The 12030-nt window shown below is 48.5% G+C and overlaps 1 protein-coding gene across 1 annotated transcript; it reads left to right on the plus strand.

The window, feature by feature from the left end:
- Positions 1-5200: 5200 nt before the first annotated feature.
- On the plus strand, positions 5201-5947 carry LOC119289773 (dynein light chain LC6, flagellar outer arm-like). The gene is made up of 2 exons (XM_037568995.1): positions 5201-5482; positions 5573-5947. The coding sequence occupies exons 1-2, from the start codon at positions 5345-5347 to the stop codon at positions 5750-5752; spliced, it is 318 nt and encodes a 105-aa protein (XP_037424892.1). The 5' UTR covers positions 5201-5344; the 3' UTR covers positions 5753-5947.
- Positions 5948-12030: the final 6083 nt, after the last annotated feature.

Below are 12030 nucleotides of genomic sequence, written 5' to 3' on the forward strand. Positions count from 1 at the left end.
TTTGTTTTTACTTATTTATTAAAGTTTATTTTGTTTCTACTTATTTATTTATTTTCTTTCTTTTTGCTTTATTTTATCTTATTTTGTTTCTACTTACTGTTGCTATTTTTTTTCATTTTATTATAGTTCATTTATTTTACTTTCTTAAGGTTTATTTTGTTTCTACTTACTTATTTTATTTTGTTTCTACTTATTTATTTTCTTTTCTTTTTTCTTTTTTTATTTATTTTATGAAAATTCTTTTTTTTAATGTTTTACACACAAAGCCCTCTCCCTGGCTGGTTCATTGGTCCCGGTTTCTGGCTTGACCCGGTCCTAAAGACCTCCCTTTGGTCCCGGCTTAGGCCACCAACCGGGACCAATGATGGTGGGCCAGGAGCGAGGCCCATTGGTCCCGGTTTGTGCCACCAACCGGGACCAAAGGGGCCAGATGAACCGGGACCAATGGCCCCACAATGCCCGACAACCCCCCCTGGCCTCACGAACCTGGACCAATGGGCCCATGGGTCCCTGTTCGTGACCGAACCGGGACTAATGGACTACTAGAGATGACCACCACCGCCGGTCGCGTCGGTCAGAACAGATCTGACCGAAGCCCGGAGGTGCCGCCGACGAGACCACCAGGCCCTCCACGCCGTCGCCGCCGATCTGAAGGCGATATGCACGACACCGCAGCCTAGCTGGCCGCCGCCGCCGCCCGAAAAGGCCGGCCGTTGTGCCCGCAGCCCACGCCGCCGTCCGTGCCTGGGCCGCACGCCGTGCCTAGCCGCCGCCGTCCAAGGATGGACTGGCCGCCCACCACTTGTCGCAGCCATCCGCCGCGCCACAGAACCCAGATCGGCCGCGCCGCCACACGCCTAGGGGTCCCCCTCAACCCGAAGACGCGTGAGAGAGGAGATCCCCCGCCATCGCCATCGGCCCCCGGGCTTAGCCCGACGTTGTCCCCCAACGGCAGCGGAGGGAGAGGAGGAGGAAGTTCGCAGCGGCGGCGGTGGCTAGGTTTCTTTGCTCCACCCGAGTCGACCTAGGGGGAGGGCGACACGGGGGCTATCGTACCGTGTATTGCCTCCACCCTAAAAATGGGGGAGAACTTCACTTCCCCGGCCTCTGGACCAACTAGGGGTGCATACGGCCTTTTAAATGTGAGTACTAGGATTTTTAATCTCAGTTATATGCACCGAGCCTAGTCCTTAATAAATGCGTGAGTACCAAGAAAGCCTTGTCCTCAAGAATAAATAGGAATCTAAATTCGCTCCCGTGAGGATTTGAACCTAGGTGTTGGGTTTGTACATCCACTCCCCCAACCAGTTGAGCCGACACATCATCTAAATCCAGGGAAATGCGAGCACCAATGCCATGTCCTGAACTTGAACCCTGATGGGTTTATGCCACCACAAGGAACCTAACCATCCGAGCTACACTCAGTTCGCGTGTGTATGTTGTATGTGTTTGACAATTTTCATCTTTATTTCAGATTGTTGTGTTAGGTTTCTTTTTCTTGTTTCAAAGTACATTAATATACATTTTAACGTTGAACCAAGAAAAAAAATATAATGTGATATTGTATAGTACTCTGAAACATTTTATTTTTGAAAAAAGTTAGCACTCAACCGACTAATTTCTATCGTGTTGTCTGCCGCCTCGCCTGCGTTACGTGTCCTTATGGGAGCTCAGCCGGGATAGCAACATCACCCATGTTGCAAAGGACAGGGCAGTGCGAGGCGTGCATGGCACATGTCTCTTGTGAGCTAGCTTGGGATTGCAACATGGCCCATGTTGGAGTCCAGCACGCGACATGACATGGGCAGCGAAACATTGACCATATTCCGATGAAAACATTCTTTTATTCGATGGAGTACAACACCGCTCGTGTTGCAAAGCCTCAAACCCAACACGAGCCATGTTGCAAATGGTTGGGGCGCACAACTGTTGCAGGAAAGATATTGGATAGCTGTCTACTGCGCCATCCGATGGGTGTCCAGGTGGTCCAATTATCATCGGCCTAGCATCACCTAATAATTATTTGCCAGGAAACACATAGGATGGATCTCAAAGCAACGATGGTGAGGAGATACATGCGAGGTAGAGAACTCACAATCCCTATCATGGGGAAGTAACTGTGATGACTCATGTTCCCTAAATCGGCCATTTTAACAAGAAAGTCTGACATGCGTCGATTTAGGTTTCTTCGTCATGTTATCTTTCAATGCAGTTGCGAATTCTCAAGCAACTGAAAATTTGGTGTCAATGGAATGTTGTAGGGAGAACAGTGCATGATAAGTGTGAGCCGTGAAAAGTGGGGGCCAGCGACTCCTCGGCTTGCCGCAACATCGACAATGGGAGCGAGTTGGAGGCTTAAATTTTACGATGGGGTGAGAGGTCATCACGCCGCTAGAGAATGGTAGAGACAATCCAGGGGGGTTAGAGTGATGGCCAGAGGGGGGGTGACGGTAGCACAACGGAGGGTGGCTTGAGCAAGGGGGCCACGGAGGCATACGTGAGTTGGCAGGCACAGGCAAATGTGGTCGGTGCTTACCATTAATGAAGGAAGAATAAAGTAGACAAAGAAAGCACTGCAACACAATAGGATGGTTGAAAGCTAAGTGGAAGAAGCTTAACATGATCAGTCGCCTCATAGATAAGCGGTCCTTATTATATACTCTACCTGGCATACTAATTCCTAGTTGCAGTGTCATCAAAAGTACGAATACGTACGCCTCCTATTTCAAACCCTAGTCGCCGCCAAAGGTGTTCTCCACGCGGCCGCCTTAGCCGCCCTCCTCTCCCCCGTCCGGTGGCCTCGGCGGCAGCAAGAGGACTGAGGACCTGTCTATTTCATTTTTTTTCCATTTCTTAGGTCTTGTTCCCGTGGCAGCATCAATGAGGTGGTGGCAACGATGTCGTGTTAGAATAAGGTCGTTGTGGCCTCTCACTATCTCGACGACGTCTCATCCAATGGCACCAAAGGGCATGTGGGAGTTTGTGTCTCCAGATTTTTTTGGCTTTCTTCGGATCTTGACAGTTGATGTTCCTATCGAGAAGAACAATTGGTTGGCTTTGGTTTAGCTGACTTCGACATCTTCTTTATGTTGTTCCCAGGCATGGTGATGGATTTCAAGCTATACTACAAGGGGTGATGCTCTAACAAATGTTTGGTTGGCAATTTGTATATCTCGTTTCAAGCGGCAAGCAACTATTGCGGTCTTTAAAGTCTGATAGAATGAGGGCATTTTTAGGTGTCCATTTCTATTACTGTTGGTTAGGTGTAATTTTTAATCTCCGGTTGGCGACAATCAATGGCAAGAACAACATAAATAGTATGATTTTTATTGTAGTTTTATTTTTTCCATGTCATTATGTATCTGGTTGTCTTTTTATGGGACTGGTAATTTTCTTTTTCCTTGATAATTATCAGATTAAAAAGTCTCCTTAAAAAAAGAATCCCAATTTGTTTTTAGGGAAATGTTTACAAACGGTGCACCGGCCGAATCTTCGGCCGGTCCCGCGCACACCGCTCGATCGGGTAGCGATCCAGCGCTCCCGCACCTCCCGATTCATGTTTTTTTTCTTGGCCCATCACGTGGCCTTGACCCACCACATTTACTCGGTCAGCTCTATTTTCACCAACCGCTCAAGCTGTGGGGTGGGAAAAATATCTACAACTGCAGACGGACGAAGTTGCATCCGTTTTTTTGCTGCAACAACGATGTTTGTTGCTAACTGCCTTTGTCTTTTGCTACGACCAGCGTGTTTATTTGCTACATCCATTTTTTTTAATGGTGATGATTGATGGTCGGCGTTCCTGTAGATGATTGGGACAACAATTTTTGCTGCAACTATCGTCGGATTTTGCTACAACTGACGAAGAAATTTGCTACATCAATTAATGGCAGAGATGCACCCGGGACAACAACAACGATGATTTTTGGTTGCAAATGTCGTTGTCTTTTTGCTACCACCAGAGATTTTTTGCTACATCTATCTTAATGGTGATGTTTGGTGGCCATCATTCGTGCAACCCATGCAGCTAACGTCGACGGTGGAAAAAAGCTTCAAACTATCGATTTCTTGCCCAAATGAAAAAAGTTGCAAACCGTTTACATGAAAGCTTCAACCCTACATTTAAAAAGCTTCAACCCGTTTACATGAAATTGCTGGAACCGGCTTTTCTTCCTCGACTATGGCCATGGCGTCTCTCTGTAGCATTTTTTTTCTGCGCTCTAGGTTGAAGCACCGTCGTCGCCATTGTTTTTGCCAGTTGCAGCTTCCTCGCAGCATGGTCACAACATTTTTTTGCTGACGATTCCAGCAATCGGCGTCTGGCAGTCTCTCGCCGTTGAAACAAATTACATTGCCGGTTCCAGCTTTTGTACATACTGTTTGTAACATCGACGGTGACGGCATCACGGCTTCCACTACTGCTCTGGCCGGTTGCAACTTTCCTGGCGGTCGGTTCCAGCTTTTTATCACTACGGTTGTAGCACCCCTGGTGATCGGTTCCAGCATGCATCGCCATAGTCGCGTGGTAGTCGTCTCCAGCACCGGCCTCGGCCTGCAGAGCACGAGCGGCGTCCTGGGGCGATATTTTTTGCTACAACCGGAGCCCTTTTTTGTTGTGAGCAGCGATGGAATTTGCTACCGCTGATGTACATGGCGGCAGCGAGGCTACGAGCGGCGGCGCCGGCGAGGCTACGAGCGGCGGCGCCTGCGAGGCTACGAGCGGCGGCGGCGATGCTTTTGAGCACCGCCCGGCGAGTGGTGGTAGCGGGGGCTCGAGCGAGAAGAGAGCGCAGCTGTTGCATGGGTGGAGCCGGGGACGAGGGCGGCGACCGGCGACGAGGACGGTCGGCGAGGGCGCCGATCAGCGACGGGGCCGCCACGGGGGTGCTTCAACCTTGGTCGCGGGGCTATGGCGGGGCGTCGGACGTCGCTGTGGCCGTTGCAATTTTGATCGAAGGGGAACAATGAGGAGGAGGACGAAGCAAGGGGGTCAAATCTGACGGCTCTTAATCGTGGTATCGGGCAGCTAGGGCTCGACCGGCCGAACGGTTCGGCCGGTGCGCCGGCGCCTATAAACGCCCTTGTCTTTAGGCAACTTCCTCTGATTTTTTTTTCAGAAAAGAAATATAAGATTCCCTTAAAAAGGAGAACCTTCCTGCAAACCCGGAGGTAAAAGCAGAGCAATAGCCACCCACCTCCTCCTCACCTTCTTCCGTCCGTTCCCTGAGATTCCTTCCCCCACTCGCTCAACGTCTCCTCCATTTCCTCCAAGAATCAAGGAAACGGCCAACCACCACGAACCAGCACCGGGAGGGAGACCTGCCGCCGCCGGGAAGAGAAGAGAATGCTGGAGGGCAAGGCGGTGGTGGAGGACACGGACATGCCGGCGAGGATGCAGGCCGCGGCGACGTCGGCCGCCTCCCGCGCGCTCGACCTCTTCGACGTCGACGACTGCCGCGCCATCGCCGGCCACATCAAGACGGTGCGTTCCCTCCCCGTTCCGCCGTCTCTCCCGCTCTTCGTTGATTGGTTCGTCGCCGTCGCTGAGGATCCATCGTTTTCGCGCGTGCAGGAGTTCGATCGGCGGTACGGCGTGGGGTGGCAGTGCGTGGTGGGCGCCAGCTTCGGGTGCTTCTTCACCCACTCCAGCGGCACCTTCATCTACTTCTCCCTCGAGCGCCTCACCTTCCTCCTCTTCAAGGCCGCCGCCGTCACCGCCGCGACCTCGTGTGATACGTCTGCGATATCTTGATCTGCTCCTGTGCAGCTTCAATCCTGAAGAACCTCATTCGTCGGCGGCGGCGACGAGGGATTCGGCCTCCAGACGTGCAAGGGAAAGGCCTCGTTCAGAATCAGAATCAGAGTTCATGCCTGCATGCTCTGCTGAACTCAAACGTGCCAGATTTTGTACATAGACCATGCTCACCAAATTGCAGAATGTTGGCGATCTCCTTGATGTTATCTTCGTTCTACATTTCATTCGGTTGATCCTAACATTCAGTTCAGTTTGTTCCGCCCGAAATTAGGAAATGCTGCATCTGTCCTCAATGTGCGTTTGATCCGATCCCCTATATCTTTCTAATCCGTTGGTTTGTCGTTTCTAATGAATGTTCAAGTTGTCGTTGCATCTGACTTGATGACCATCCTGTGACCTCTGGACTCTGGTACGACATCCGATTCATGGCGGGCACGTGCCGCTGTTGAGCTGTCAGGGAGGATGCATTTGGCCTCAGGCCACCGGAGCTCCACCTGCTCGGGTGCACGGCGGGTCACCTTTGCCCTTTGGTGTGCTCTCGCCGGCCCGCCCATGACGTAGGCATCCTATATATACTTGTATTGCTATCACCATCAAATAAACCTCGACACTTGATTCTTCAACAACGGGACCACCTAATTCACAGTTGGCTGAATTATGTCGATCCTCCCGCGAACTAAATGAAAATAAGTATTGACTGACCCTGCATATGATCGGCATGTGAACAAGTGGAATTTATATATGGGCAGCTGGCTGACACCGGACTCATGAGCTACACACCATTATTCAGCATCATCACACGCTTTGCACTGCTAACTTAACAATAGTTGTGAGCATTCCCCACTCCGTCTCTTTATATATCTCAAAACTATATGAACATTTCTGTAGATGTTCCTTCTGTAGGTCATGAGGTTATAAGGTGTACGACAGTTATTGAACTTTTGATATGTTTTTTTGCTGATGAGCTGAGATTTTAGAAGAAACTGACAGGGAAAGTAGACAATGATCCCTGGGAAACTTCAGTTGTTGCAAACCTGATTCTGTCGCATTGAGAAGCACGGAATCCCGGCGAAAATCATCATGATCTCTGTTTATTCGAGTCGGAGTGTGTACAATGTGTTCCGTTGAAAAGCATTCAGTTTGTACAATGGAGAAGTATGAGCAGATGGCCAACACAAGAAGCATTGTTAATCTATGAGCTACACGCCATTAATTCAGCGGCATCAACCTATCGCACTGCTAATTTAACCAACAAATTAGCATTCCAGTTTGTCTCTTTATATATGAGTTAATTGCACAAAACCACTACATTTGGGGCATCGATTGCAAAAAAACACGAGGTCACTAATTATTTGCAAAAAACACTGCACATTCAGTAAACTTTTTGCAAAAAGCATTGATTGAATGATTTAAGTTGTTTAATCACTTTCTGACAAGTGGGGCCGAATTGTCGGGAGCTGACTTGGCAATTTTTTGTACATATACACCCTTAGATCTTAAAAATAAAAGCAATCAACCCCCTCCCCCTCCCCGCACACGACGGCCATCTCTGCAACCACGATCGGGAGTAGGCGATCAGATCGATCGGGAACAGGGGATCAGATCAAGAACGGGGTGTTGATTGCTTTTTGTTTTTAGATCCAGGGATGTGTATGTAACTTTTTTGCCAGGTCAGCTCCTTAGAGTCCGGTCCCACCTATCAGAAAATGATTAAATGGGCTAAATCACCTGATCTGTGCATTCTGCAAAAGGTTTACTAGAAACACGGTGATTTTTGCACAAAATTAGGTACTAGGTGGTTTTCTGCAAACGTTGCCCCAAATGTGGTGGTTTTATGCAATTAACTCCTTTATATATACTACACGGTTGTTAGAACTGATTATGTCCCAGGCAAAAGTCGAACTGATTCTGTTCCATGGAGAAGAGCTCGCGGTGTTACAACCTATGTACAGTGTGTCCCTTTGAGAATCTGTGTACAATGAATTCAGCAGACGCTTATGATGGCTGGTTTAGCTAGTAAAGATCATTTTAGAACATGACCTGGTTGTCGCTTCGTTGTTTGCATTATGCAGGTTTACAAGGGAAGTGAAAGCATCTGCAAATGGTCCAATTTCGAGAAGAACCTAAATCTTTTAAATTTCTTTCAGCACATCTCACGAAGTTGGTATGTTCCAAGACAAACCTGACCCCTGCCCATGCTATTTCTTCCACCTGCGTATTAATATACTTTCAATAATATGTAACCTGGCAAATATAGTTGACTTGGACACTTGGTATTTGTTCTTGACCCAGCAACAATGGACTTGGGATTTTCACAAGTTCTTTCAGATTGCAGGCTCACATAGCTGCTTTGTTTATAAAGCAACAGAGACGCTAATCAAAACATCAAGTGAACTTCAGTAAAAAAAAACTTGCAGTGGGCTTCTGCGAAAATGTCTCTCTTGTACACACAAATCTCCATGTGCCCCTTCCTGTATCCGGCCAGGACATGATATGAGCTTGGACTTTTGCTCCCCGTCAACCATGGATCTCCAACTACCATTTTCATTTACCCCTAAAAAAACTACTACCATTTCATTACTCTAAAATCTTTTTTTTCGGTGCAAAAGATGTTTTATTTCATAATTAGGGAGTTACAGTAGAGAGACAAAAATTTCTCAATACACGGGAGTCCTTGATGCAACCATACAACAGTAGTACACACCGTACGACTATAATATCCCAGAGGATCAACTACTCTATTTTAATCACTACTAAGCCTTCGTGGAATAAACTACTTGACGTTCATCAATGCCTTGATCCCAGATAAGGTGGCCATAGGCCGAACGAATTACGGTGGCCATCGAAAGGTCTTTTTGAGGGTTCTCTCTCTAAATCTAGTGGTTGTCTTCGGCAGAGACTTGCAAACTACAGGTGACGACTTGACGTAGAGGAATGGTTGTGCAGCGTCAACGGTCGCACATCACATGTAGCTACTGGAATTATGGAAAAGTGGTGGTGACAACACATAAGTGACGTCGATGGTGGTGCTACTCGAGTATGCGGTCTCGAGCTCCGGGGTGAAAGCCTAGTTCTGACATGTGTCAATTATACCTAGGATTAGGAATGGCGAGGTTTACGTTGTTACCTTGTTGAAGGCATTTCTCGAATATGCTCAGACTGATTCTTATGGGTGGAAACTTAGATTCTGGCCTTCCATGGTAGGATCAAGTGACGGCGACAATTGGGCGCCGCTTCCTTCCAGAAGGCGTTGCTGTTGAAGAACCTTGATGTTGTAGTTTGTCGATCACGGATCTGATCGTTTTGGGGTTCTATTTCCTTTTTTCCTTACCCATGCATAGTTTTGCTGTTACAATACTTTGTTATTTGCCGGGGAGTTTGTGTGTGTTTGTGTCTTGGTGTTGGCTGTGTGTATCCTAACTATTCAGAGGTCGAGAATGTGCTCATTGTGTTTGTAACTAACGGCGCCCTGCAACAGGGGTGGCAACCACATAGGACGACCTGCTAGACAAGGTGACGGCGTTCATCGACGGCCGGCTGCAAGGGCAGTACCTAATGGACGTGGCTGTCACCATGCTCGCGTTGGCACTGAGGTGCGTGCTGAGGGAGCCTCGGAGGCGTCGGCCCATGGCCAAGGTGCTCCTTTCGCTCTCCGGGATGTACACTATTGAACATTAAACTGCGACGACGCTCAGAGCTCGACCTGCTTGGGAAAAATAAGTCCACATCATTACACGGCGGGGTCACCGTCTGTGTGCTCTCGCCGGCCCACCCGAGACGTAGGCATCCAATATACTTTTTTTAAAAGAAGCATCCTTTTTTATTGAGGGGATTGAAAGAAGCATCCTATATACTTGTATTACTATGACCATCAAATAAACCTCAACAACTAATTCAACTGGAGCACCTAATTAACAGTTGGCTGAATTATGTGGATCCTCACGCGAACTGAATGGAAATAAGTACTAGGTTACCCTGCATATGATCAGCATGTGAACAACTGAATCAGTTCATAAGAAATGTGAACAAGAGGAAATTATGGGCAGCTGGCTAACACCGGACTCGTGAGCTACACACCATTATTCAGCAGCATCACACGCTTTGCACTGCTAACTTAACCAAAGTTGTGAGCAATCCCCACCCCGTCTCTTTATATATCTCAAAACTATATGAACATTTCTGTAGGTGTTGGTTCTGTTGGTCATGAGGTTATAAGGTGTACGATTGTTATTGAACTTTTGATATGTTTTCTTGCTGATGAGTTGAGATTTTAGAAGATACTGACAGGGAAAGTAGACAATGATCGCCGGGAAACTTGCTGTGCGCCCACCGAAAATGCAGTTGTTGCAAACCCGATTCTGTCGCACTGAGAAGCACACAAGCCCGGCGAAATCATCCTGATTGTGTGTGTACAATATGTTCCGTTGAAAAGCACTCAGTGTGTACAAGTGGAAAGAATGAGCAGCTGGCCAACACAAGAAGCATTGTTACTCAATGAGCTACACACCATCAGTTCAGCAGCATCAACCTATCGCGCTGCTAATTTAACCAAAAAATAGCATTCCCAATCTGTCTCTTTATATATATCTAAAACATACGCAACTTTTCAGCAGGTGTTGCTTCTGTTGGTCACCAGGTTATGAGATGTATGCTATTATTGCAATTTTGATGTGGTTATTTGTGCATGACTTGAGATCTTAGAAGAAACTGAAAGAGAATGAGGACAATCTCCCAGGTCATTGGTTTTCGCCCAGGAAAACATAACAGGCAAATGCGCTGATCCGAATCCAGCATTTAGTACACGGTTGTTAGACTGATTATGCCCCAAGCAAAAGTCGAACTGATTCTATTCCATGGAGAAGCGCTCGCGGTGTTACAACATATGTACAGTGTTACCCTGGTTGGTTTAGAGCATCTCTAGCAGATCCTACAAACCGGGTCATCCGGTATAATAACCACCGGTTTGCGGCATCCATCCCGTATCCCCGTCCTGAACAGAGCCGCCAAATCCGGCCGTTTCATTTTTTTTGTGGGATCCCGAATCCGCGAGCCCATTTCCTTCATATCTATGAGATTTCGCCCAAGTTTTCCATCTCACCTTTACCTTGGCACGAACCCACTTCCGACCGTTTCAGTTCCCGCCCCCCGCACGGCACCCGCATCTAGTCCGGTCAACGACCTCGCCGGCCGGCCTCGAGGCGCCAGAAATCGACGGGATGGAGTACTCGCCGCCCCGGGGTTCCCGATTTCATGCACCGGCCGTGCCTCCACCGCTACCATATCGTCTGCCCACGCCGGCAACGACGCCAACTCCTCCCGTCGCCACCCCGATTTCTCCCGCCGCCGCCGTCAAATGGAAGAGGCAGGGGAAGCATCGCCAAGGCAGTGCGGCCAGGGCGGCACCACCCTCCTTCGGCCGCGCCCAGATTCGACCCGCCAAGGGCGCGGGCCAGAGGAAGAAGACCGCCTCCACCGGCCCGGCCGGTGCGCGGGCGAAGCCACGAGGAAGAAGGCGATCGCGACAAGGTTCCGGGCTCCTCCTCTGCCTCCGGTCGACTAGGGAATCCACATTCATGGTGAAGTCGCCGGGTATGCCTACAACGTGTTGGATGAATTGGCCGGGAGGTATAAACTTGTCCTTTTGCTTGGTTTGCTCCGGTGATCCATGCCTTGGCCGTTCCCAACACTTGTTTGATCTTCGGCCGTTTAATTTTGTAGCCAAAATGTTCCCTCCACATATGTCGAGATGTTGGACGAGAGCACGGTGGATTTGAGTGCCCTCCTTCGCGATTTTGATGGGTCTTATGTTGAGGTTGAGGCGGAGGTGAAGGAAGATAATAATGATGAGGTGCAAGAGATCAACGAGGCCGATTATGATGCTAGGGTGGGGAGGACAGGCAACTACATGGAGACGGAGGATGTGTGCTTAGTTAAAGCATGGGAAATCATCTCTCTTGACACCGTGATCGGCAAAGATCTTTGTGAGGAACCCTTTTCAGATTCGGTGTTTGCCTTCGGCGGTGAGATGAATTCTATAAACGACAACTTGATGCAAAGGGTATGGTCGTGTAGCGGCGGTGGGCCATCACATATAGCTGCTGGTATCACGAAAAAGTAACGGCTACAACACATAATTGACTTCAAGGGTAGTGTATTCGTACACCCGGTCTCGAGCTCCATGGTGAAAAACCAAGCTCTAATCAGAGTTAGTTTAGGGTGAAAACGCTCTTATTCAATTGAGACTATTGATTGCGTGGTGGGTGGCCTGATTTTGA

The sequence above is a fragment of the Triticum dicoccoides genome, chromosome 4A (genome assembly GCF_002162155.2).
Source record: "Triticum dicoccoides isolate Atlit2015 ecotype Zavitan chromosome 4A, WEW_v2.0, whole genome shotgun sequence".
Lineage (NCBI taxonomy): Eukaryota > Viridiplantae > Streptophyta > Magnoliopsida > Poales > Poaceae > Triticum > Triticum dicoccoides.

What these genes read in the sequence shown, in the direction of transcription:
- LOC119289773 (XM_037568995.1), top strand. Translation starts at nt 5,345, where the DNA reads ATGCTGGAGGGCAAGGCGGTGGTGGAGGACACGGACATGCCGGCGAGG. An exon ending in TCGCCGGCCACATCAAGACG is followed by an intron (nt 5,483 to 5,572) that starts GTGCGTTCCCTC and finishes TCGCGCGTGCAG; the next exon opens with GAGTTCGATCGGCGGTACGG.